Source organism: Gopherus evgoodei, chromosome 1 (assembly GCF_007399415.2).
Source record: "Gopherus evgoodei ecotype Sinaloan lineage chromosome 1, rGopEvg1_v1.p, whole genome shotgun sequence".
Taxonomy (NCBI): Eukaryota; Metazoa; Chordata; order Testudines; family Testudinidae; genus Gopherus; species Gopherus evgoodei.
In genome coordinates this window covers 122426073-122449972 of record NC_044322.1, presented here as the reverse complement: position 1 = coordinate 122449972, position 23900 = coordinate 122426073, and the positions used below count along the sequence as shown (strand labels likewise).

General features: G+C 38.8%; 1 protein-coding gene across 1 annotated transcript in view; it reads left to right on the top strand.

Annotated features, from left to right (window-relative positions):
- OCA2 (OCA2 melanosomal transmembrane protein) overlaps positions 1-23900 on the top strand; it is a 316130-nt gene that overhangs the window by 241809 nt on the left and 50421 nt on the right. Inside the window, 1 exon segment of the mRNA XM_030571121.1 lies at positions 13604-13697. Within this exon segment, the coding sequence (XP_030426981.1) occupies positions 13604-13697 (94 nt within the window).

Below are 23900 nucleotides of genomic sequence, written 5' to 3'. Positions count from 1 at the left end.
TGCCAACAAGTTCTGAGATTTTCATCTAAAGCACTGTGGTGTGCTTTGTCTATGATATCATCCATGACAGCATTCCAGTTTCATCCTAATAACACTGGGATAATCAGCTCTGCCGGAAAGAAAATCAGATATTTCGGCAAGAAAGGGTGTATTTCCATCATTAGGATTATATACATGCTCCAGAATTAATCTCATAGTATTGAAAATGTCTTCAATTATTACGAATCCGCCCTCCGGCTTTTACCGTGACTGAATAAATTGAAAAGTTAGGCTCTTGTGGATTATTATTACTACCCCCTGCTTATGGAGTTGAAAGAGGAGTGATAGTCATGTCTTACCCATAGTTTTTTAATTCTGTCTACATCTTCATTCCTTTAATTGGTCTCCTGAAGGAAAGCTATCTGACATCAGTTTGATTTTAAGTGCCCCAAACTTTTGATTTTTTTGGAGGATTCATTAAGCACCCCTACTTACCAGGAACAAAACTTAATAATGTTCATGAAAAATTAGTGATTGTTCAGCTGCTCATTGATGCCCAGTAGATTGAAAGTCTTTGCATGTCTTTTTCTATTAAGAAAAACAAACAAAAATCATATACCATCCACCTTAACTTTAACATCCCAGACTGCTAATACAATCATGTTCAGATCCCAGATGGCATATGCCTGCACCCACCCTTGCACACCCTCCATATGAATTAATTAGCAATCTCCCAGAAATATACCTATATTTACCAAAATATGAACGTATGCCAAGTATATAACTGAATGAAACCTATTGCTTCAGAGATATGAAAGCATAAGTAGTAGCATATAGTATATAAATGTTAATATGCACATGGTATATAAATAGTTACCTCACTAGATTAATGGAAAAAGGTAAACATGAAGTGACAAATGATAATGTGTGCAAACAAATATGAACATATTATTACTATATACATATTATAAATACATGTAAAAATTACAAGTGTCCATACAAAGTGATACAGGTAGTCAGAAATAATACTCAAATAATTATGAGTATATTAGCTTCATGTATATATTATAAATATATCAATCAACATACATATAGTTATAAATATAGTGCATACAAGGAAAGGAGATAAGAGTAATATAATTATTGTGAATATAGATATTTTTATATTGGCTTATCAATATATTGAAAATATTGATTCTCAAGCTATAATAAATATCTTGCATGTGACTACTAAATATACTCTATTACACTATTAAAATATCAAATATGTCAAATACTGCCTGGTTTTCCCAATCACAGGTTCCTTTTCTTCAGGGCTATACTTTCCATTTACTTTTCCTTTATGAGAGGATCATGCTGTTATCCTTAGTGAGATCTGGTCTCAAATCCAATACTGCTTGCCGAGCATCCAATGGAGTAATGCAGTATTTCACAGAATCTGTCATCTTCATTATGAAAATGGCTGGATATCGGAGGCTGTATTTAATAGCTGATGCCCTGAGAGCTGCTTTGATGCCATTAAATGCTGCTCTCTTGCTTAAATTTACAGAGAAGTCTAGAAACAAAGAAAATGTAAAATCATCATTCATAAGTGTTCCTTTTTACCTAGTAGTAGACATAATTTTGTTATTACATCTTAGCAATTGAAAAATGACAGGTCTGGGGTTTTGTACTCTCTCCTTCTGGCCCCTGCCACTCAATAAACCCTTTCAGTCTCCAGGGGAGGCAAACTGGATCCAATCCCAGTACCTCAGAGAATGTGTTCTGGAGAAAGCTAATCATGATTTTTCCTTCCAGCCCTTCAGGGATGCTTACTAACCACAGATTATTCCTGTGTGATCTGTTTTCAAGATTTTCTGTGTCTCCTCAAGATAGCTTAGTCTTTGCGTTAAGAAAGCATTCTCCCTTTTAACCTCCTTCAGTTCTATGGCAGTTTTCTGTAATTTATTCTCTAAACAGGTCAAACATGTTTTGACTTCTTACACATCTTTAGGGAGCTCATGTGTATCTTAAGATAAAAGATCAAATATGGTAGTTAGAAAGTCCTTCATAGCGGCAAAGTCCTGTCTGAGAGACTATTGGGTTTCCTTGACATTAGCTTTCTTTGGAGACTCAAGCTTGGGTCATTTAGGGTATTTCTACACTGCAATTAGACACTCACAGCTGGCCCATGTCAGCTGACTAAGGCTTGCAGGGCTTGGGCTAAGGGGCTGTTTAATTGCACTGTAGACATTTGGGCTCAGGCTGCAGCCTAAGCCCTGGGACCCTCCCACCTCCAAGGCCCTAGAGTCCAGGCTCCAGCCTGAGCCCAAACATCTAAACAGCAATTAAATAGCCCTTTAGCCTGAGCCCCGTGACCCTGAGTCAGCTGGAACAGGTTAGCACAGGTTTAATTACAGTGTAGACATACCCTCAGTGTTTCTATTTTTCCTAGCAGGATCCCTAATAACACAACAAAAATGGTCCCTCTCTTCTAATTAGTAAATTTCTGAAAGAAGGTTGTAGTTTAGGTACCCAGGAGCCCTTAATTGATTAGGTTTAGTGTGTAGGGGAGCCATCTTCTCTACAGGTCACGTAACTCCCGCCTAGGATAACCAGATAGCAAGTATGAAAAATCAGGACGGGGTGGGGGACAATAGGCTCCTATATAAGAAAAAGCCCCAAATATCAGGACTGTCCCTATACAACTGAGACATCTGGTCACCCAACTCCTCCCCAAACTGATGCATTTAACAGTTGCCTTTATTTCAGGTTAATTGTAAGAAACAATAGTGGCCTCTAAGTCAAAAGCACACCCAAGACCAATCGGGAATTCTAATGATTCAGGTTGAGAAGTTTCAACAGGGGATTGTTTTGGTAAAGGGTATATGTGTGTATGTGAGGCCTGGTCTACACTAGGGGGCGGGGTCGAAGTAACATACGCAACTTTAGCTACAGGAATAGAGTAGCTGAAGTCGAATTATCTTATTTCAACTTACCTCCCATCCTCATGGCGTGGGATTGACGGACGTGGCTCCTCGTCAACTCCGCTACCACCACTCGCCCTGGTGGAGTTCCAGAGTCGACAGGAGCGCGTTCGGGGATCAATATATCGCATCTAGATCCGGCGGGTAGCGTAGACATACTCTGAGAGAGAGGCACAGCACACCAGTAACAACACAGGGACAGGAGCAAGAAAGAAGCAGAGAGAGAGAGAAAGTCAAGCTGAGAGCCTGGAAGTACAGTAAAGTGGCCCCATGATAAAGCTAAGAGAAAATGCTTTTTGAATGCACGGTGCTGGCTGGAAAGGCAAGGTTGGAACAGCAAATAAAGGAACTGTCTCCTGCAATTTTATTCCTCTTATGTTCTGAGAAACATGACTTTTGTACATTCCTTGTAAATACACAAGATTACATTAAAGAAAATACCAGACTCTGTTGTCAATCTCTACTTCCAGCTGGAGCACCTGCAAGGCCCAGAGTTTTGACTAACTGCTTAGGTAACATTACTAAATCTTTCACATAATCATAGCTGAAGATTGGATTACTTGAAAATAAACTGAAAAGATTTTAATAAATAAAATTTTGAGTAACCAATGACAAAATCTATGGTATTTAATGACAATTACATTATCATTTTAAATGCAGAAATTAATTTTTTCAATTAAAAATCCTGTTAAAATTGATCTATTAATTAAGGATGTAGGAAAAAATAAAAAACAGAAGACATTTCCCATAAATTAAATCCCACACATCAGAATCTTTGATTACTTCACAAAGAAAAATAAAGCAGAGAGAAAATAACATGAAAATATTCCCCCAAAGGAATGATAATTTTCTCTTTTCAAAGAACAACATACAGATGAAAGCTTTTTCTTCCAGACTTATGTAGATTTTTATATTGTCCCCTACTTTAGTATCTGAGAGTCTCCAAAACATTTAACAATAGAAATAACAACCATTTATCTTTTCCCCTTCCCAGCTTGTAGGAGAAATAGGTTGCTTTGTTTACAGGTTGGTGTGTGAGAGACCATGGGTGCTTGGTGCCTTTGTGTATGTGCTTTTGAAGAGTCTTGTCACTTAAGAGTGTGAATTCCACGATCTTGGTGCATCTGCTATTAAAGTCGCTTCTTCTGCACTCAGAAGCATCTATTATTAATGTCAGTGTCATGGCAACAGTGGAATGTTGCTGTCATTGGAAGCTGGGGCCACTAAGAGAGAGGTGTTGTGTCAGGTGGCTAAAATCAATCCATAAGGGGTTTCAAAATCGGAATTGAGACCTTGAACTGGACAGAGTTTGCAATTTCTAAAACTGCACAGCATTTTATTTATAGACAGTTGCAACAAACAACTTTTAAAATACTCTTCACCAATCCCAAATACAAACACCATCGTTTTAACATGATTCTATATATGTATATTTTGGGTTGAAGGACAAATATTTGAAACATTGTTTCAGTTTTTAAAAATTGCCCTGTCAACTATACATAGAGGCAAAATCAATAGTTTGTGGATAGGATGAAGGGTAATTTACTTGTTCTGTATCCATGAGGTTTCATATTTACTGTGTTGTGCATCTTGTGTTTTTAAAAGGGTCCTATGTCATGATATAAAGAAAGGAAGAATAGTTTAATGGTTCAGTTCTGAATTGATTTAGTAAGGAATCTACAGACACTCTAACACTAATTTGATGCTGTTTACACTGTGAGTGAAATTAAAGTAAGTACTGCAGTACCTTTACTTGTACTAATGATTTTTTTCTTTGTGGAAAGCAATTATTTGCTATGCAAGCTTTGCAAATTAGTAATAGACTAATGATTGGAGAAGGACAGCACAGTTGGCATTTTGGATTCCTAAAACACAAGTGCAGGTTTATTTAATTGTATTTATTTTCTTAATACATTTACTTGTCATGAATTTCAGCATGTCCTTTGCTTGAAGCTTGTTATGTCTATATTTCAGATTATTGTGAGCATTTAAACACATTGTCTTGTGTTTACCCACTGAAATAAGAAAGTGAACTGATCTACAGTATAAAACTGGCAACTACATTCAGCTTGAATGTCCTGGGGACTTCCAGCCAGAGCAGAGGGGGAAGTAGTATCATGCTTTTAAATTCTATTGCAGCAGAAAACTTAATCTTTCCAGATTCCTCACTCTGCTGAGGTAGCCTTTTCCTAGATCTGGCCCCTGTTTTGGAAAGTCACTGACAACAGCTGGTGTTGCTGGTAGGAAGGTTGAAAAATCAGTGGAGGGAGAGGAAACAGGAAAAACTCTATCCAGGCAGTGATTGAATCATGATCACAGCAATAGTGCTATCAGGGTTCTAGCATAGTTTCACTGACCAATATAGAAAGGCATTATTTTTATAACCATTTTACTACTATGCTATTGAGAGTATTCATGCATAATATGTAACATATCACAAGGTTTCTATAGTAAAGGGATCATGGCCAGCACGTTGGTCATAACAGGAGTTACAGAAGCATTTTAAACAAGGAACCTGAAACATGGCTGATTCGAGGATCAAGTTGAAATACCTGCTTTCTAGTTCAGTTGGCTGAAGTCCCAGCTTCTGAGTCACAAAATTATGAACAACGAAAAATGTGTAAAATGTTGGTGGCATACAATATTAAAGGCTTTCAGTGGAATGAGCTTTCATTTCAGGTGCATAAATGGATAAAATACCAGGGAGTAGACCAGGGATGGGTAAACTATGGCCTGCTGGCCACATCTGGCCCTCCAGCCAGTTTAATCCAGCCCTTGAGCTCTTGCTGAGGAGCGGAGTCTGGGGCATGCCCTGCTCCCGCGCTCCAGCCGGGGAGTGGGGTTGGAAGCCACTCTGTGCACCTGTGCTGAGGCTCGCAGAAGCAGCAGCATGTCCCCCCTCTGGCTCCTACATTTAGGAGTAGCCAGGGGGCTCTGTGTGCAGCCCCTGCCCCAATCACCACACCCGCAGCTCCCATTGGCCGGGAGCTGCAGGGGTGGCACCAGCAGATGGAGCCGGACAGGGGACATGCCGCTGCTTCCAGGAGCTGCTTGAGGTAAGCACTCTCTGTAGCCTGTATCCCTGACCCCCTCTTGTACCCCAACACCCTGCCCCATCCTGGAGACCGCTCCCACACCCTGAACTCATTTCTGGCCCCACCCCAGAGCCCACACCCCAGCCAGAGCCCGCACCCCCTTCTGCACCCCAACCCCAATTTTGTGAGCATTCATGGCCCACCATACAATTTCCATAGCCAGATGTGGCCTTGGGCAAAAAAGTTTGCCCATCCCTGGAATAGACTATTGATATTATCCCCACTGATAGTGCTCCATTTCTATTTCAGTGCTATGTAAGCTGCCTTTTCTGAGAGATGTCTGTTGTTGTCTCAGATATATCTTGATGTTATAGATGTTTACATTAGAGAGAGATGCTTACTGGTTTGTTCACAGCGGGAGATAGTAAAGTAATGCACAAAGGATCTGCTGCAGCCTGCCTTGTGTCCCTCAAGCTCAAGCTTGTAAAACAGCAGAACTACACTTTTTCTTTCATAGAAGCAGAAATTTTGATTACTGATTTTCCCCTAACCCCAACAATTAAGGTTGAGTCCTGCAATACTTACTTACACAAGGTGGCCTCATGGAAGTAGTGAGATTGCTGCTAGGTGCATAAGTGTGTCAGAATCAGGCCCCTACTCTGCATGTAATTCAGTCTGGGAAAGTTAGCTAAAACATTTAATTTATCTGCATATTTTCCTGTAGACTCCATGCACAGATAAAAATGTAATCAACTCAGGACCTTGATGCATCTTGATGTTACCCAAAAGATGTCAGGTTAGAAAAAATGTTTAATTTTCATGACTGAAATCTCTTATAGTAATTCATATCCATGTGCTGTAACCTGTAATGCTCATCTTGGGTTTGTACACAGAAGTAGCAAGTTGGGGTAAAAGCACAGAAAGACACCTACCTAATTTAAGTAAAGCTCTTCTAAGATTCCAGAACCAGGCTTCATTGAAGTCAAATACAGTCATGTACAAAATGTGATTATTTTCTCCCCACCGACTGCTGGTTGTTTTCAGAACAATTAGTAAGGATAAAAATCTTCTGAGTCGATTTAATATTTCATGCCCTTCCAGCTCTTTATTTAAAAAAAATAATGTTTCTGGCAATTTTTAATTTTTTTATGCACACAAACTATAAAAATACAAGTATACAAGATCAGGAATGCAGTTTCATAGATGCATGTCAACTAATTCTACTTAAAGCGGCAAATTTGAATGAGTCTTTTGTGAAACATATAAAGTTAGCTAACCTATGTGATGGCTGTCTGTTCTCGGGCTAATAAGAATCTTCATTTAATGTTAACTTCTGTAGCCAGATTTGTGAGACCGTTTATTGCCATGTAGGAAACTGAATGCATTATGGCTCTTTAACCTTACACATCACTTTGCCTGTTTTGAGGTACACAGAGAATATTTTGCTTCAAAAGTGACTGGGAAGCCTGAACCAGAATTTATTAAATGAGAATTTTGTTTAGATAATATAAGCAAATGCTCCTACGCTCTTGTCACGTGAGTTGAACCAATATCCACTCAATGGAACTACCCAATCTAGTGTACCAAACCACGTCTGGTCACCCTCCTAGAGATACTAATTCTTAGTCAGCTGGCAAGAAGAAAGCAAAGGCTGGGCATACTTAGAATTCATTTAAATAAGTGGCTTTTGTTTCTGAATCATTCTTAATTGTTTTATCCTTGGCCAAAACTGTCAATTTCTTTTCTTGTACTTGAGGCTAATCCAGGCTTTTACATTCCATGTAGGAATATTTATCTGAGTACACAAACAGAACTGACATTTGAGGACCTTAAGTACCTTGAAAAATAGATCAGAAATATCATATTTATCACCAAATACCCTTCAAAGAACTTTTATCTTGTTTCTGCATAATGACTGCACAAAACTAAAGCAGTTCTACAGTGAGTCTATTCTATTATATTTTTTGTAGTTTCTTATATGGCCCTTATGCCGTACTATCTGAACTCCTTCCTGCAGTGCATTGTGACTAACGTCTGATATGTGTGGTTAATTCTTCATCCTCTTCCAAGGGGAAGAAGAATGCATGCAATATAGTGTTTTGATTTGGTAGGATTTTGTTTCTGTTTTAATATACATGCTGCCATGTATTTATATTAGAGAAGGCAAGGTTGTAGCACTCCTTTCCCTTGGAGAAGAAGTTGTTTGGGTTTATAATGGCCCTTAGTTTCTGTGCGAGTTCATGTCACAATCTCAAACTAACCCATGAAATAGCTCTGTCTCATTCACAGATGAGCTTTATCTTTGTGGTAGAAAGTTCCATTGTGACTGAGGAGTGGAGTTGTCAATCACAATCTTCATCCCAGAGCTTTACGCAACATTTTACATATTCTAGGACTGATCCATGGAGTGCCTTGAAGATAATGACCAAGACTTTGAACTTGACTCAATATTCTATGGAAAGCCAATGTCAATAATGGAGGACAGTTCTGATGCACTGCTGCATTCTGTATTAGTTGGAATTTCCTACAGGGTTGACAGCTTCATGACCAGATTTATAACAATGCTGTAGTCCAGCTGAGAGATGACAAAGACATTTATAACTGAGGCCAGGTCCAGCAGGATGAGATGGACTCTCCTAGCCAACTGGAGATGGTAAAAAGAATTACTTGCAGATGCTGCTGTGTGAGAGCTTAGTATCAGTGAGGAGTTCAGGAGTGTTCCTAAACTACAGACAAAACGACCAATTTTGGGTCTTCATCTTCAACCAGAGGAGACTTCACTGTAGCTGCAAACACATCAAAGTTCTTTCCTCTCTCCCTCAGCATAAGCTCTCTCTTGCTTAAATTCAGCTTCAGTCTGTGAGCTGATCTCATCCAGTCACTTAGCTATCTTGGTGCTGGTGGTATAGTCATATGTGGTGAGGGAGAGGTAGAGCTGTGGGTCATCTGCATATTGTTGGCACTTAAGTCCATCCCATGTAACCAGATCAACTAGTGGTTGCATATGGATGTTGAATAGGGCCAATGAGAGAACTGATCTTTGTGGGACTCCACAAGTGAGAGGTCTAGTGTGGAGGTACAGTTTCCCATCACTATCCTTTGGGTGTGACCGTCCAGGAAGGTCTTAAGCCATTTTAACACATTCTCTCTGCCACTGCACTCAAGGTGTACATTAGTATCTCATGTTTGACAATGTCAAATACTGTAGGTAGGTCCAAGAGGATAAGAACAAATTTCCACACACCATCCATTGACAGCGGGAGATCATCCATCAGGGCCACTAAAGCTTTTTCAATTTCATGTCCTAGCTTTAATCCAGATTGTACTGGGTCTGTTAGCTTCAATATTCACTTCAATTATGAGAGTTTATGGCGAACCTTTGGCTAGAATCTCTAAAAGGTTTTTTGAGCAATAGAATGATAGATGTATTTGCTTTACTGAAGTCTGAGTTTTTCCAGGTCAGTTAGTTCATAAATTTCCTTTGTCTCTTAGAGTTATGGATAAAACCCAGGTTGAATGTTTTTACAGTACCTGAATTTACAGAAATCTAAATTTCTGGCCTATTTATTTTAGGTTTTGTATGTTTGGGAGTAAATTTAGGGCAATATTTTTAGCATAAAAGTTAAGAAGGCCTTTTAAATGTAATGTTTATTAATTATTATTTGAAGTAGTGCCTAAATCTAATTAAACCACATGAACACGGAGAACAACAACAACAACAAAACCAAACTAACCCAAAGCCAAACAAATGCAAATAACCTTCCTACTTTCAGATAATATTTAAGATGATTTTCCCCAACTTAACCCCACTTTTGGAAATAAATTCATTGCAAAGGCAGAAACTCTTTCTATAATGCCTCATAATGCTTAGGCATTATTGCAGCTTCTATGCAGTATGTAAAATCTCCCACTATTTGGTGATCCCTACAGTACTTAGATACAACAGTGAGACACGAGGATATTGTTAACTGTTTCTTTAATCTGAAAGAAGATGAAGATTCATCATGTTACAGTAGCATTGTTTTTGTTGTCTTCTTTTGATGGTGGTATTTGGCAAAGAAATATGCTGCAATCAAAGCAGAAATCTTTTGTGAAAATGCTTGGGGACAAAAGACTAGTGATTAGTTCAAATTGTTTTGGAATTAAAAATGTTTTAAGCTTTCCCACCTGATTTCTTTCCTCTCTTTGCTTTTGGATCTATTTCTTGTAACATCTTCTACCAGTATACATGTAAGACACAAATTTGATTTCATATCTCTAAATAAATATTTCTTAATGCATTTAGAGTGAGAGATGGAGTGAGAAAACTAACTGAAAACTTGATGGATGCCCTCAAATGACAGAAACTACTTAGTTTGGGGAAACACTTCTGAAGGTTCAGTACCAATTTTTTTGTCGTGCTGCACTGTCATTTAGCTTTTCTCTCTATCCTGAAGTAGTATGTGTGTCACTTTGTGGAGGAGAGAGGCAATGCAGCAAATCTGTCTTGGTGCCACAAGTAGAATACTCCATGGTGTTACAACTTTAGGCCCTGATGCTCTGAAAGGATCCATGTGGGTGCATGCTTGCACTTCCAGGCAGTCCCAGTGACATCAGTGGAACTCCTGGTGGGCATAAATGGCCCTCCTCATATGGATTCCTTTGTAGAATCAAGGCCTTAACAGTGGGGTGAACAGCTTACTTTATTTTTCTCCATGAAACTATTAGATATTTGGACATTCTAAGACCAGAAAGGACCATTGTGATCATGTAGTCTGACTCTTGTATAAATAACACAGACTGCAAGACTCCCCAGAAATAATTCCTTTTGAACTAGAGCATATCTTTTGTCACTGAGAGCAGCAAATGTGGGAAATGGAGAGAAGTTAAGGGATTGTAAAGGAGGTATAATAAAAAAGGTATGTTTACTTACTGTTTTTCAAAGCTGTTCCTTCATGGTGCAGAAGCAGAGAAAAGAAAACCAGTATGGAACTATAACATTTAATATAAAAGAAAAGCAATCCCAAGTGAAAGAGGGAAACATACTCATGGGAAAAATGTGATAATTAAAACACAGAAAAGCACAATCCGGGGAGCAGTAGCAAGGAAATAATTCAATTTAAATGAAAAGAGATGAAAGATGGTGGAGCTGAAGAAGCATATACAGACTTGTGAAAAAATTAAACTTTCTAGGTGCAAGGAAAGTTAGTTTGCTTTTTTGCAGAATCACCAAATTGTGATTTGGGATTATCCTCTTTCTGTTTAAAGCCATGCACTGGGCTAGGTTTGAAAGTGTTTTTTCTAATTGCACTATTTTGCACAGGTTGAGTCCTTGTTCTAACCCCACAATGAATGTACAACAGCAGTGCAGGGCCCAGAGTAGGAAGAATGGTTCTAATATAGAAGCAAACTGGACTGGAATAAAAGACCTGGTTTCAGTTCCTGGCTTAATCACAGACATGCTATAGGACTTTGGATGAGACATTTAATCTAGTTTGTGCCTCAGTTCCCCATCTATAAAATGTCCTACCTTGCACAGTTGTTGAGAAGATAAAATCCATTAATGTTTGTGAGGTACTTATATAGTTTTAATCATGATACTATCTAACTACTTAGCTAGTGATCCTGAGGCTCTTAGCACTGAATCCCCATCACTTGTAGCTTCTTCAGAATGCAGCAGCAGCATGCTAGCTTGGTGGCTTGAGTGTGATCTTATTATGTTTACCCTATGTTCCTCATTGCCTGTCAATGAAGGCCTGAGTAACCACTTTTTATTCTTGTCTTATTCTGCTGTAACTCCACTGTTGATGTAAAACTGGAGTAGCGTAGCAGGCAATCAAGCCAAGGTGGCATATTGAATAATTTGGTCCTTTGGTTGCTAAATCTCTTAATATTTTATTAATTGTAATTTATTTATTACCTGTTCCAATCCATTTCTTATCTTCTTTAAAAGAAAAAGCATAAATCTTCCCCCAAGGTTATTTTTAGTAGAATCTCTCTTGGCCTCATATTTTTTACCTTCACACACTCATACCCCTCCATTTCTTTCCCAAACCTGAACCCCACAGTTTTGTTTTGCTTGAATGTGGAGAGGGTATTTTATTGAATTGTGTTTTAGACTATATGTAATGTTGTTCCTGGGTACTCTGGGATGTGGAAAGCTATGTGAACAAAATAATTCTTCATGATAGAAAGTTTGCAGGCTTAGTCACTGCAATCTCCAGACACAGCATATTAATATTTGGAAAATCATGTGACTGTCTTTCCCCAGCTTTGTTCTTTCATAAGCTGAGCTCTGGAGGACCAATAATACTTACTAAGCCAAAACAATTAACCTCAGAATTAATTACCTTCTGATCTAGTTTTCTCAAAGTCAGACCAGTAAAATATCAGTGCAGCAATGGGTGACTGGATCAAAATGTAAGAATGATCTTATGCCAGAGGGAGCACAGGAAAAATGCATTCCTAGAACAATGGATTCCAAACATAGTGCCATTGGACACAACAGATGAGTTACACTATTATCCTTGGAAAAAGCCCTATATTAGAAGGCTGCCCCTTTTGCTCAAAATATCATTTAGAGAAGAAAATGCTGAAAGTACTGTAATTTTCCCAGCAATGCTCCAGGCCAGATTTATTGGCAAAGGACACCAGTTATGACTGGTAGAGTCAGCTACAAAACTTTTATGGAGTTCAAGCAGGCCTTCCCAACCTAAAGCTTTGGATAATGAATTGGACTGTTTGGATACCTGAATAATTTATTTCTTTATGTGAAATGAAGGGATTAGAAATGGAATGGGAGAAGGTCAACTACTTGAAAGAATTGGAGAGGAACAAGATCTAGTGTGTACTTCCCCCTGAAAGGTACACACGTTTTAAAAATACAGCACAATACTTTGGTATCTCTTGAGGGAGAAGTATAAATTGGTATACCACCACTGACTACTGAAGCTATACTGGTTTATACGAGCTGATGATCTGATCCAGGGGTTTTAAAGAGACAGAACATTTGCAGTTAACTATTTATAAACTGCACCTCCTTGGTACTGAAATTCCACCCTAGTAGAGACACTATGAACAACATCTGTTCCGACCAGTCTGCACCCTCTTTCAATATTTTTTTAAATCACGAGTTTTATATATGTTTAAAAAAGAGATGAAAATGTAAGAGATTAATTTGCCAATCTCATGCACACACAGAAGAAATTCATCTGTTTTCTTAGTATCCTCAATCAATAGTTCAGCATATTGTTGCAGAAATGTGCATCCTTTCCTGTACTTCCTCCTCTTCATTTTATCCTGATAGCACCTCTCTGTTTATAAAACCAGTAATCAGAAAGTTTCTCGAATACAGGTCATTGGTGTCATTTTGACTACATGGTGTTATGTTTCATTCCCATTCTCTTTGCTTGCTGGGAATCTGAGAATGATGTGAGGCTTAGCTATGAAAGCATTAAGCTATTTATAGGCTGAGAGTTATTGTTGAGATGGCTTCCTTTCATGTATATGCAAGAGAATTGATTTTTCTTTTCTAACCAGCAGATCTAAAGTCTTCAACTTAGACTAACTGAATGGCAAAGCAAAGGAAGAGTAAGAAGCAAAGGACAAATATAAACTGATGTTAATTTTTTTTTTTAATTACAGGTAATGGGACATTGATCGGAGCATCTGCAAATGTGGTTTGTGCAGGAATTGCAGAACAGCATGGCTATGGCTTCTCTTTCATGGAGTTTTTCAGGTACCTTTTTAGACTTGTTACTTTAAATTTCTGTTTAATTTTCCCTTCAATAAATGTATCTGGAAGCCTGATATAAAATCTGTTAAGTAATAGTTTCAGTTAACATTTAAAAATGTTAAACAAGAGTTGATAAGCAGTACATGGACCTACTGCAGTAAAACAAATTATGTCTTTATTGCTGGGATTAGTTAAGCATCACAAACATAGGCCTGCAGTGTTGTCAGATCTATACAATTCAGGTGGAAGTGGAGCTCCTCAAGGAAAAGAGAATCTGAAGATAAGATTTCAGAAAGTGCACCTGACTTCAGTTGGATACAAGACTTTGGCTTGTTAATTCTAACAGGAAGCTTGGTAGTTGGGCATTGCCTGGAAAATTTGGCATAAAGCCAGTGTAACTCCACTGAATTCAGTGAAGTTACACTAATGTAAAACTTGTGTAATGAAGCATCAGTCCCACTGCATTCACTTCTAAGCATTTCATTACGAGAAACACAAATGACTGAGAAGTTAGATCGGGGTTCTTAAATTGTGGTCAGTGGACCATTTACTGGTCACAGGATGGTAGTTTCTTTTATTTATTTCCGGCTTCTGTGTTACATTAATAAAGTTAAGATACATAGAGGGCCAGACGTTAAGCTGGTGTCAGTCGGGGTTGGTGTAGAGAAAAATGAGAAACTCTGAAGTCATTGGAGCAACACTGATTTACATCAGCAGAGAATGTCTGGCTTGAATACTTTTAATTTACTTTTCTAGGTAACCAATCGCTGTAGCTACATTAACAATATTATGCCATCTTGAATGAACAGAAGGAGGCCATTGAGACAATCTGTATTAAAATATAGTTCAGAGAATGAAAAAGTTTGAGTTAGAGTGTAATGACAAGTTAGAGGTTGTCTAAGGAAAGTTAAGGGGAAAATGTACTTTTTTTTGGTGAAGGTCCACTGGAACTGGTGGCCATAGTGTACATCTGAAAAGAAAATCTGGGGGAAGGAGGAATAAAATAGATCTACTTTCTTAGTTCAATTACAATGAATAATACACAAACTGGGAGTTGAAAGTTTTTTTACTTTGATGATACAGAAAGTAGAAAGGCACATTAGAAATGGAGCAAGATGAAGGAGGACAATAGAGACCATGGTTGAAGCAAAGACTTGGCATTTCCTAGTTGACTGCCCCTAGTATTTTGTCTGAAACCCGCTACTGATATTAAAATGAATTTTTCAGTAGTTTGTTAATCATATTTTAGAATTATCGTAGCTCAGTGGTTTGAGCATTAGCCTGCTAAACCTAGGGTTGCGAGTTCAATCACTGAGAGGGCCATTTAGGGATCTGGGGCAAAAATCTGTCTGGGGATTAGTTCTGCTTTGGGCAGGGGGTAGGACTAGATGACCTCCTGAGGTCCCTGCCAACCCTGATATTCTATGAATTCATTTTTATATTATAATTAACATCCCTGGTATCACCAGGTCATAGTCTGATACCCTTGCTCATACTGAGTAGCAATTTGCTTCATAAATTGGTCCCACTTAAGTGAGTAGGATTTACTTGTGGAGCAAGGTTCTCCCCACTCTAAGCAAGAGTATTATAGTCTGGCTGTTGTGACTAAAAATGTAAGGAGTTACCAGTAAAAGAAGTATTTAACAATTTGAGCTACTCTGTACTTAATTTAAGGTGCTCAGAAGGCGTTCAAGGGACTAAAACTGGCCCTTATTTCATTTTGCCATTTGATATGTTTTCAAGTTCCTCCAGTCTTTAAGGTGCTGATGGGAAGGGATTGATGGGAATTGGGAGATAAAGGACTAAAAATCAAGCCCAATTAAAGATTAAATCACAGTTGATTTAGCCAGAATACCATATTGGGTTTATTTTTTACCACTTAACTTGCATATTTGGAGCAGAGAATACAGAAAACTTCTTCTCATAATTTCTCTCCTTTTTTCTTTTTTGTTTTTTTCTCTACCTCCCCATCCCTGCTGCTTTCCCTCATGCTGGTTCTGTGAAAGCTACCAAGCCTGGATGTAGCAGAAACCAGAGTTGAGACATTGGTAATGCTGATGAGAGAGCTGTAAATTTCTGACAAATCCCCAAACATGCTGCTGTTAGGAGAATTTGACCCAAACTGTCCCTTTAGATCCTAACATTCACATTTTCTGATCATGAATTTCAGAAGTACATAATGCAAATCAGTCACAAATTTTCAGTTTCAGGACCTTTTTAAACTATATACTGTCTTATGCAGCTAGGGTGATTGGTGGTACACTTTTAAGAAATTAAAAATGGGCACTTGTACAAAATAGGGTGATGTAGAAATGATGGATTTATTTTGGATTGCTCTGTACACATTTGCAGGCATTCAGATTGTCCTTCTAGGATTTAGCTTTTCCATCAAGAATTTTGACTTTTTGGAAAAAAATGAAACAGACAAATTTCCCTGACTGGATTTCATCTCCATGGTGACCACATTCCTCCTACTTGCTGTGCCGCCGTAACACTTCATGAGAGTCCATCCAGAGGAGTGGTTGTCCAGCTGGGGATACTGGCCCATAGAGCAAAATGGGGGCATGAAGCTCCTGAACTACAGTCTCCATGAGGCGTCTTTTCCAAGTGACAATTTTGTAGCTGAAAACTGAAAAGTTTTCAGGTGTTCCTATTGTCAACAAAAAGTCAAAATTTTCCATGGAAAGCGTACGTGGGTCATGGGAAATTTAATTTACCCAAACACTACATTTTCCATTGAAAAACAGTTTGATGCAATTTTTTTGACCAGCCCTACTAATTATAACATTTCAAACTCAAAGAGAAACCCTCAAGGTGAGGTTGAGTCACTCTTACCCTGAGTGGTAGGATACAGATGTTGTCAGGATCCACCCAGAGCCTTGCTGCTGCTGCTGTGCCTCAGACCTTGTCTAGATGAATAGTTGGTGCACTGCAAGCCAGGGTACAAATCTACCTCGCACTAGCATGCTGCATACTAATTGTCTGTGTTGACCCTGCTGCCACACACTAAAAGTTCCCTAGTGTGCTTTGATCTACCTGGCTTTGAAACAGGAGTAGGACAAAGTGCACTAGGAAACTTTCAGTGTGTGGCAGCACAGTCCGCCTGGACTAGTGTGTGTAGCAGGCTACTACGTGGTAGATTTACATGTGCACTAAATGTTCATCTGGACACGTCCTCAGAGGGAAACATGCTACTCTCACTTATACCAGTATAAACACAGATTCACGTCAGTGGAGTTACTCCAGGTTTGTATAGGTGTAACTGAGAATGGAATTTGGCTCAGAGTATTTTATTGGAACTGTATTTACAGAAGGAATGGCAAGACTGTTACAGATGAGGAATTAATTCACAGCTAAGAATCTGGCTTCTGCTTTCCACTTTTTGTATTTCTGTATGATCATAGACTCTGGTAACGCCCCCTTCCCAATGTTTAAGTGCAGGTTAGTGGCACAAAGGAGGAATGCATGAATACCTACACATGCTGTTCAGATAAAAGCTTGTCAGATAGAAGTAAAATAAATATTTTCAGAAGCTATTACCCATGAATTTTGTTTGGTTGCTCAAGTTTGTGGGCCATCGACTAGTATAAATTGCCATACCTTAATTGACTTCCATTGGAACTAAGTTGATTTACACCATGTACTGATCTGATGCTGAAGATTGATTTTTCTGTATGATACACTTCACATCTGTAAGACTCAATGTTCAACTATTCCAGATACATTTCATACCATTAGAGATGTAGTTCATTTTCCTGCAAATACAGAATTGGGCACTCTGATATATTTTCTAGTGTTTTATCCAGTCTAAATTTATAGTCCCTAGTGAACAAACTTCACCAGTTCCTTGGAAGACACTTTAGAGTGCTAGTAGGAAGCTTTTCCTGGTAATTTTTCATTATATTCCATTACTCCTAGTTACATAAGTATATCAGAGTGGTCCCATCTGACCTTAAAAATCTAGGAATAGAATACTAAATAATTCTCCTTCTTTATGGAACTAACACACTTCCTAGATGTGTAGACTATTATTGTGGCCTGTTTAACAGGGTGGCAGGACTTTGCTGTTAAACATCCTTGTTAACAGGTATCTAAAATCTTCAGGTAAATACTGAATGATTCCTGCGGAGTCACTGTGGCTCATTAAATCCAACTTGGATGTATGAGCATGGGAGAATCTCTTTCGAGGAGCTAAGATAGAGAAAATTTTGGAGGAAAAGCTAGAACAGCCAAGTTCAAGAAGGAAGCTTTGGCTGAGGTTTCATTTATATTATTTTTTTAAGTTATTAGTGAAGCTAATTAGCTGAAGGGGATTAATAGGGGAATGAGTTTGGACACTGACTCAGGATGTTGTACTCTACTGAAGATGGGAAAGGAACTCAGCCCATCAGCGTTATATTGCACCCTTAGAAATTTTTTATCCAAGCAATACTTATTTGCTTTTTAATGTTTCCTCCTGAGCAAATCTCTCTTGTTTCAGTTTGTTTCTCTTTGAACTTCCTCCAATTTGGTAGTATCATTTGGATAATATGGAGCTCAGGAATTAATGTAATATTCCAGGTGCAGTCTCACTACAGCCATGTCTATATTTTTCCTTTGTTCTTGACATGATATCTTTGCTTACAAATATCTAAATTACTCTGGCTTTTTCTGCAAATCTTTACCATTTCAAACTCATGCCTAATTTCCTATACACTTTTAACCCTCATCTTAGTATGTATTTGCCCCAGATGTAATTGCTTGCATTTTCCCTATAGGACGAAGACAGAAAAAAATATTAAATATTGAGTGGTGTGTGGATGGCCAAAAGGATAAACATTACAACAGTTAATATACATACAGATGTGATGGGATGGAAAGCAGATAGATCAGGATACAGAAGGGTGTCCTCTGTACAAGGTGAACCATTTGAAGAAGAGATCCTGTAGGGAGGGACTGGCAAGAACTCCTGGGGCCTAATTTAGAATTCATGGTAAAATTAAGTGGGTAAAAACATAGAAGTACTCACTGTGTTTTGGCATGTTTTCTTATTCCTCTATTATTGTTATCCCTCATTATGGCATCTAGAATGCTAAATTAATATTCTTTAGCATCACTGGGAGTAACAATAATTTGAAGATATTTGAAAAATATTAGTTTATATTAATAATTTCAGAAACAAATTGTTTTATTAGTAGGATTTATCCCTGAGGGGTATACTTTATAACAAAAGTGGTTACAGTAGGATATCCCATTTATCCTTGCTGGAGAGCAGTGACCCATACAGACTGTGATGCCTTCAGTGATGATTGTCATTCACATGCAGGAGGACAAATGTGATGTCTTAATACTACTCCCTTTGCATCCTATTTCCACAACACATTAAAATTGTTTGTGTAAAATATTGAGCTCTGCAAAGCCACATAAATCTCCTTACTTGATTATGTGTAAGAGAGCAGTAGCCCTGTTTCTTCCAGTTCATTTAGCCTCCATTCCCAGACTCTTTTATTACTAATACTTTGTAAAAGTGCTGTCTGCCAAAATAGTTCCTTGCGCCTCGAACTCAGTCTGTCATAGGGTGACCAGACAGCAAGTGTGAAAATTGGGTTGGGGGTGGGGGGTAAAAGGAGCTTATATAAGAATAAGACCCAAAAATTGGGACTGTCCCTATAAAATCGGGACATCTGTCACACTAGTCTGTCATGCCACACCACTGATCTTCTAGTGTTGGGCTGGTCAAGAGTGCAGACTACCCAGTTGTATTGGTTTTGGTGATGGAAACATTCACCGAGGAATCTTACAGTGAAATTAGAGTTGCCAACTTTTTAGTCGCACAAAACCGAACACCCTATCCCTGCACCTTCCCTGAGGCCCTGCCTCTACCTCACCTCTTCTAAGAGGCCCTACCCCCTACTTACTACATTCTCCCTCCCTTGGTGGCTCGCTCTCCCCCACCCTCACACACTTTCACAAGGTGTGGGAGGGGTGAGGGCTCTAATTAGGGATGTGGGCTCTGGGGTGGGGCCAGAAATGAGGGGTTCAGGGTGTGGGATGGGGCTCTGGGCTGGAGCAGGGAGCTGGGGTGTGGGAGGGTTGAGGGCTCTAACTAGAGGTGCAGGTTCTGGGGTGGGGATGGGGATGAGGGGTTTGGGTTGCAAGAGGGGGCTCCAGGCTAGGGGGTGGGACTGAGGGATTCGGAGTGTGGGAGGGGGCTGTGGGTTGAGGGGGGTTGTGGGGAGGGATGAGGGCTTTGGGTTTTGGAAGGGGGTTGGGGTTCAGGGTTGTGGGCTTACCTTGGGTGGCTCCCAGTCAGCAGCTCAGCAGGGCTGAGGAAGACTTGCATGCCTCTCCTGGTACCATGCTGTGCATGCCCTGGAAGCAGCCAGCAGGTCTGGGTCCTAGGCGCGGGGGACCAGGAGTTCCTGGCCAAAAGGAGTGCAGAGCCGGTGCTCAGGGTGGGGGCAGAGCACGGAGCACGGAGCCCCATGTCCCCCCCCGCCTAGGAGCCGGACCTGCTGGCCACTTCTGGGGTGCAGCACAGTGCCCCAGGACTGATAGGGACTAACCTGCCTTAGCATCACCAACCAGACTTTTAATGGCCTGGTCAGAAGTACTGACCAGACCCACCAGGGTCCCTTTCCGACCAGGTGTTCCAATCGAAAACTAGACACCTGGTCACCCTAAGTGAAACAATCATTTCACTTGTGTCTTTTGATAGTTTTGTGCAGCCATGCAGCTCCAGAAGGAAAAAATCTACAAGTGTACTGGTTCCCAGGCAGGTTTGCCATGCCTCCAGGATTGTCCTGGAGTCTCCAGGAATTAAAGATTAATCTTTAATTAAAGATGATGTCATGTGATGAAACCTCCAGGAATATGTCCAACCAAAATTGGGAATCCTGTTCTCAGGACGCTTCAGAGTGCAGGGGATCAGCCCATACATAACAGAATTATGACAGATGCTGCTAGCAGAAAGGAATTTGGTGTTTAAGAATTTTTCCATTATTACCATATTTAAGGAACTCAATTATTCAGCTAACTTAATTTGGCTTTTCCAGTCGCATTCACTTTTAGGATGAGACCAAGCATAGAAACTTTCAGCTCACTGAGATGAGAAGGTAGTTCAGCCTTTGTGCTTCTTGAAGTATTATGTTCTCTGCTGAGATTGCTGAGAAGGGTGCCAATTATTACTGATGACTATTGGAAAAATAAATGAGAGATTTTCAAAAGCATTTAACAGTTGCCTAATTCTGCTGGAGTTGATGTTGGTGGCAGTTTTACCATTGACCTCAGTGGCAGCATCACTTTTGAAAATCCCACTCTAAATGTTCTCTCCACCAAAAACAATGAAAATTCTTGCAATAGGGAGTGGTTTATTTTCTGTTCAGTGTGCTGCTTTGGCTTCATTTCTGTAAGGTGCAACAACAACAAGGAGGAAAAGGCAAATTAAAGACATTTGTTGCTTTGTTTTTAAGCAAAAAAATGCAGAACAATTTAGTATTTTTAAGCATTTCAGTCTGAAGAATGTTTCCTTTTCCAACTTGAAATAGGATTTGTCTACATTAGGTGTCATTTCTCATGAAGTTTAGCATGTGTAAAGCTTTTCTTGTCTTCTAATTATGACCCGTACTTTTGAAAAACATTGTTGGGTTTGTGGAAACTGAACTAATTGCTTTTTTTTTAAATTGTGAAGTGTCCTTGATTGGATTAGCAAATTCATTTGCCAGTTAAATTATGTGAAAATGAAAGAGTGAGCTGTGGGTCGTACTCTGCTTTAAAAGAATAAATAGGATTAATTGCTGTGAGTCAGTTGTTAAAACTAGTTTTTGTTTTACCTTTCATGCTGTATATAATTCATGTAGCTTAGTACATGAACAATTACATTTAAAAGCACATTACAAAATAATTCAAAGTTGGGATAAAATCCACACAAAGCCCCAGATCCTGCAACCATTACAAATGTGCTTAATTGTATTACTATGAGTAGTCCCAGGGTATGTCTACACTAAAAATGTAGCAGCTGAAGCCATGCCGCTATCGTGATTCAGTGTAGAAGCTTAACTACAGCGACTAAAGGAGTTCTTCCATTACTGTAGTAAATCCACCTCCCCAGGAAGCAGTAGCTAGGTTGATGGATGAATTCTTCTGTTGTTCTAGTGGTGTCTACACTTGGGCTTGGTTTGGCTTAACTTCTCCTCTCATGAGTGTGATGTACCTGGATTGACCCAACTTTCTAGTGTAGGCTATCCTCAGTGAAGTCAATAAATAGTGGTACTAAAGCTAAGAATGTGCATGAGTATTTGCAGGATTGGGGCCTAAATACTTCCCAGTGGAATTCTGCACAAGTACATTGTTATGCCCGAATATAGTGAAATGGAGGATTAAGGCATAAAACAATAGATTGTGTATCTGGGTGAATAGCAAGGAAAAATTTACTATAAATATTTGTTCAAATTGAAAATTAATTTTGATTTGATCATATTTCTTGTCTTGTGATCATCCTCTCTACACATTTAAACTTGTATGTGTCTGAATATTTGCCAAAAAAATCACCAAAAGCACTTTTCAAGGTACATATTTGCTTGTAAAATATTTAATTCACATTTTGTATGGTTTTACTTCATTAGGTAAGTTTATTTAATGATAAAAAAAGCCAGAAATAATAATATCATGTGGCATATGCAACTAATTAATGTAGTGTGGATGGCAGAGTGCTACCTACAGGTAAAAATATTTTCTGAAGAAATTCACAGATAATTCTGAATAATTAATAAAGCTGAGATGTTACTGGTGATTATGTAGAAGTTTCTGAGGATTCTTTACATGATTTTAAAAAGTGATTGTAAATAATATAATCTGTATATATGGAATACACGGTGGAGTTGCATAAAGGCTTTGTTGATGTGAATTTGGAAGGTTTGGATTAGTCGTGAGTGGCAAAACCATGAATACAGGACTCTGATGCCAGTAAAACTTTATGCTCCACCACACCATCATGTACACTTTATAGTATGATACAGAAATCTATTTTAGGAATTTTTTTTAGAGAATTAAAAGAAAGTTGGGACAATTTCTTGTATCCCTCTACATGTTTAGATGTTTCCATTTACCATTAGTGTAAATGCGCAGGATGCAGAGAGAGAGAGAAAATAAAATGAATACATGCAAACCATCTCCCAGTAGGACCTCAAATGGCTTTTTCTCATACAAAAATGCCATCAATTTACAGTTGGCTATCTTGACTGCCCCCAGAAGGGCCAGAGTGAGTGCTAGACTCCACTGGGAACCCAGGAATCTCCCTTTTCAGTACTATGAAGATCCCATTTGTAGTCTTGTAGATTTGCAAAATAATAGACATTAGGACCAAATTGTCTGCTTGTGTAAGTGAGCAAAAAATCTCTTACACTAGCCAGGAATTTGCCCCCCAAAAGTGACATTTTATATGCAGAAGAGATGTCCATGTCTCTGGGGCCTGGATCTTGCCTGTCCTGGGTCTTAATCCAATGTATTTTGGGGGCATATTATGCATTTGATAGTGTGGAGAAATGTATCTGTGGAAGGCTATGTTTTTGAAAAACAGTGGCTCTTTGGAGATACTCAGAGGTTTGGAATGTGAGATTCAGTCTCTGGGAGACAAATTAGTGGGTCATAAGACAAAGGTCATAAGTATGTGATAAATTGCCCCAGGGAATGATAAATGTATTTTATAACGTCTTTCTAATTTATGGGTTAGGTATGATCTCCATATTTAGGATGTGTGTGTATGTTTTCACCTATCCATGACATGCAGCCACTTCTGTGTAAAATATGAAAACTATTTAACAAAACAGTCACAACAATTAATAACAATAAGTCATAGAAGTTAAAAGTACATTGTTAAAATAAAAGGAGTAGACAGGATGCAATTACCCTTCATTGGAATTTAGCATGAAAACCATTTTTAAAGAGTAAACTCACTTTACTCTTTAAAAATGACAAGGGATCATTAGTAACCATAATTGTTCAGTACTTCCTTTTTATTATTAGTAGGAATATAAGAAGATAAATACTTTAGGTAACTTATTTTTAAGCATGTTAGTTGTGTCAAATATGGGTGGAAGTGTGTCATTCCAAGCATTAAGTATCAGAAAGACTAGCTTAGTTATAAATGTCTATACTAAATGTAGAGATTATCTGAGTGACCACTGTGGTTCAGAATCAGATTCAAAGCTTGCCATGAGACAAGTCATG